Source organism: Limulus polyphemus, unplaced genomic scaffold, assembly GCF_000517525.1.
Source record: "Limulus polyphemus unplaced genomic scaffold, Limulus_polyphemus-2.1.2 Scaffold11190, whole genome shotgun sequence".
Lineage (NCBI taxonomy): Eukaryota > Metazoa > Arthropoda > Merostomata > Xiphosura > Limulidae > Limulus > Limulus polyphemus.
In genome coordinates, this window is record NW_013676800.1 from 11,983 (window position 1) to 15,195 (window position 3,213).

The 3,213-nt window shown below is 35.2% G+C and overlaps 1 protein-coding gene across 1 annotated transcript in view; it reads right to left on the reverse strand.

Annotated features, from left to right (window-relative positions):
- Positions 1–846, reverse strand: part of LOC106476673 (calcium-activated chloride channel regulator family member 3-like) — a 12,756-nt gene extending 11,910 nt beyond the window's left edge. The window contains exon 1 of the mRNA XM_013937309.2: positions 618–846. Within this exon, the coding sequence (XP_013792763.2) occupies positions 618–779 (162 nt within the window). The 5' untranslated portion in view covers positions 780–846. The remainder of the gene's footprint in view (positions 1–617) is intronic.
- Positions 847–3,213: the final 2,367 nt, after the last annotated feature.

Sequence of the window (3,213 nt, forward strand, 5' to 3'; positions counted from 1 at the left end):
CTGGGAAAACACGGCATTATTAAAATAATATCCTTTAATCTTGTTCCAGGCTGGGAAAACATGGCATTATTAAAATAATATCCTTTAATCTTGTTCCAGGCTGGGAAAACATGGCATTATTAAAATAATATCCTTTAATCTTGTTCCAGGCTGGGAATGCCATGTTTTCCCAGCCTGGAACAAGATTAAAGGATATTATTTTAATAATGCCATGTTTTATTTAGGAAGAAGAAGAATACCATTCTCTCATATTGCAGGCCTTTTGAATATGACTAATGGTCATTCACATTATAAAACAAAGGATTTTGTGTCCTATGGTCATCATCTGGCTTGCCAGTGTAAAAGATAACTGTCATTTTGTATACAGTATGTTCTTTGTTACAGCGATCTTTAGAATAAGAATGCACATATGGTACCCTAATTATGTACTTACGTAAGTAAGTAATAGCGAAAGGGACTTTCAAACTTTCAATATTAATGACACATACTGAATATGTAGAGAATGTTTGACAAATTTATATATTAATTACGAGGGCGGGAAACATTTAGTACGATTCTATAACACAAAGGATAAAACAAAACCTAAACCTCCAGCCATTAGAGTATTAGTTCCTTACCTTTAAAAGCTGCACTAACGCCTCGGTTTTCTTTATCGTACAATGCAAAGCCACAACGGGAGAGGTGCAACCATTGTTTACAGGTCTGGTGTTACTAGCTACAAGGTCAGACAAAACTAATGATGTAAAAACGACAACAATGAGAATGAAAATGTTTGTCATTTTTTATTTCTAGGGTGAACTTACTACACATATGTTTCGTTGTTAGCTCGACTACAGCATGTTTCAAGTTTTCGTTTCTCTGATAGTGACGCATCTGGATATCGTCTACTACTACCTGCTGATAACGTTTTTTAGACCAATAAATTTTCGTTAAACTGAAATCCATAGATTAAAAATTATCGCCGTTTCTGCAAATAATTCAAAAAATTGTAAAATGTTAGCGAAAAAATGTATACCTATAAAAGTTTGTTGTTGTTTTTTGTCTATATTTTCAAAATTACTAAAGAGGTTTCCATATTCTGGTAATAAAGTTAAAAAACGACCTTTTCACTCCAGATAATTACACAGGCCAGCAAATTTAAACTGCATAAAAGGTGTTTTGGTTTTAATAACGGATTTACCATAATTCAACTATGCAGACTTCGAAAACAATATTCGTTTTTGTTTTCTATCACGTAAGAAGTTTTTACAAATCGGGGGAAAAAATTCTTACTTAGATCAAATTATTATTTCGTTTACCACAATGAACATTTATTTATTATTATTAGCAAATACAAATAAACCGAAGAAAGGGAAGAACATTGATGTCAAACGAATATGCATCCTCATTCATTCTGATGTGTGTGTGTGTGAAATCTACGTCTCTTAGTCCCAAAACTACATGTTGTGGTCTTTCTTTTGTGTCTGGAGCATCTCGTTTCAATAACCAGCAGTGATCAGCCATCATGCTGATGTTCCACCTTCCCTGATACCTCCTCTTCAATTCCCTGATGTCTTGATGAAATCTTTCCTCTTGTTCTTCGCTGACGGCATCAAGAGTTTCAGGGAAGTAGTCAATACATGAGTGTAAGAAATGAACTTTCAAGCTCATATTACAACCCAACTCTTCGAATTTATCGATAATATTATTAACAATATTTTCATAACTTGGGTTCTTGATATTCCCTAAAAAATTTGTCAATAAATTATTTAAAGGCAATCCACGCTTCTTTTCAAATTTCCTAATTGTCATATTCATCCAAAATCAATTTCCTAATCTGAGGCCCAACAAAAATCCCTTCTTTAGGTTTCGCTTCTAAAAGAGCTGGGAATTGCCCACATAGATATTGAAACAGTCGCCATTTTTGTCTAAGGCCTTTACAAACTGCTTCATCAAGCCCAGTTTTATGTGACGTGGAGGTAATAGGGCTTTCTTTGTGTCAACCAAACTTTCACGTTCAATGTTTTTCGATCCTGGTATAAGGCTGATTCTGCGTGGCCATTGCTTCTTTATCCAGTGCTGATTTCATGCTCTGCTGTTCCATTCACACAAAAAACATGGAAACTTTGTATAACCGGATAGTTTACCCAACAACATACTTAGGACTTCACAACGTTCAAGATTTTCGTACATTTTCTTCAAGTGAACCGAATGAGCAGTAGGAACAGATGTATATATGTTGCCATGGTGAAAGAGAACACCTTTTAAGACTTCTTTTGGAGGAATCAATGAACAATCACTTTGTTTATAGACTGCAGCTCCTAGCATTGGTATTAATTCAGCAATATTGTTGCAGTAAACCAGTGAACCTTCTTGCAAAAAGTATAGTATAAACTCTTTCTCACGATTTCTGTACCAGTAAAATGATGTCCCTTGGAGAAAGGAAGTTCTTAGCCCGAAGTCTGGACCCAAAACCTATGAAGAATCCTTTGGAAGGCCCAAATCTCTCACTAAATCATTAAGTTCACTTTATGTGAAAAGTTGTGGTTCACTAGACATTTCAGGTTGAAAACAATCCATATCATCATTTCTATTGACATCAAATGAATTTTTTAAGTCTCTGGTGGAGTAGGTGCAAGTACATCAGGTCCATGCACAACAGGTCTTATAGCAGATTGGAGGTTTGGATAAGAAAGTTCCTTTTTATTTCGAGTATTGTAGCCTTGCACGTTACATGAGCAAAAATAACAGTCATCTCTGTGGTTTCTAGGCTCACACCAGACCACTGAAATTCCAAAAATCAAAGACTTTTTCCTACCTTTAGTCCGTTGTCTCAACTCTTCGATACAAATGGTTCAAACTTTATGCGGAGCCCATGATTTGTCTTGGTCCACAAGTTTTATTCTAAAATACACGTAATATGCTTTTTTGACGAATTCTGTAATGTTTTGCCATTGTTTCTTTACGACAAATTTACCACGTATATAACAGAATATGTTTGGGTCATTTACAAAACCTCTTGTTGCCATAGCGACGAATAAATAATATTGAAAATAATGTCAAAATGCACGCACAAACAAACAATATCCAGAAATGACACATCATAAGGCCTGTTAACCGTTTATATACTAGCGGTGTGGTTCTTGTGGGTTCTAGAAGGATCGATAAGACTCTCACGTCGCGATTGGTCTAGAGAAATCTATAGCCAGTGGTTGTCAACATTTTAAACATAAC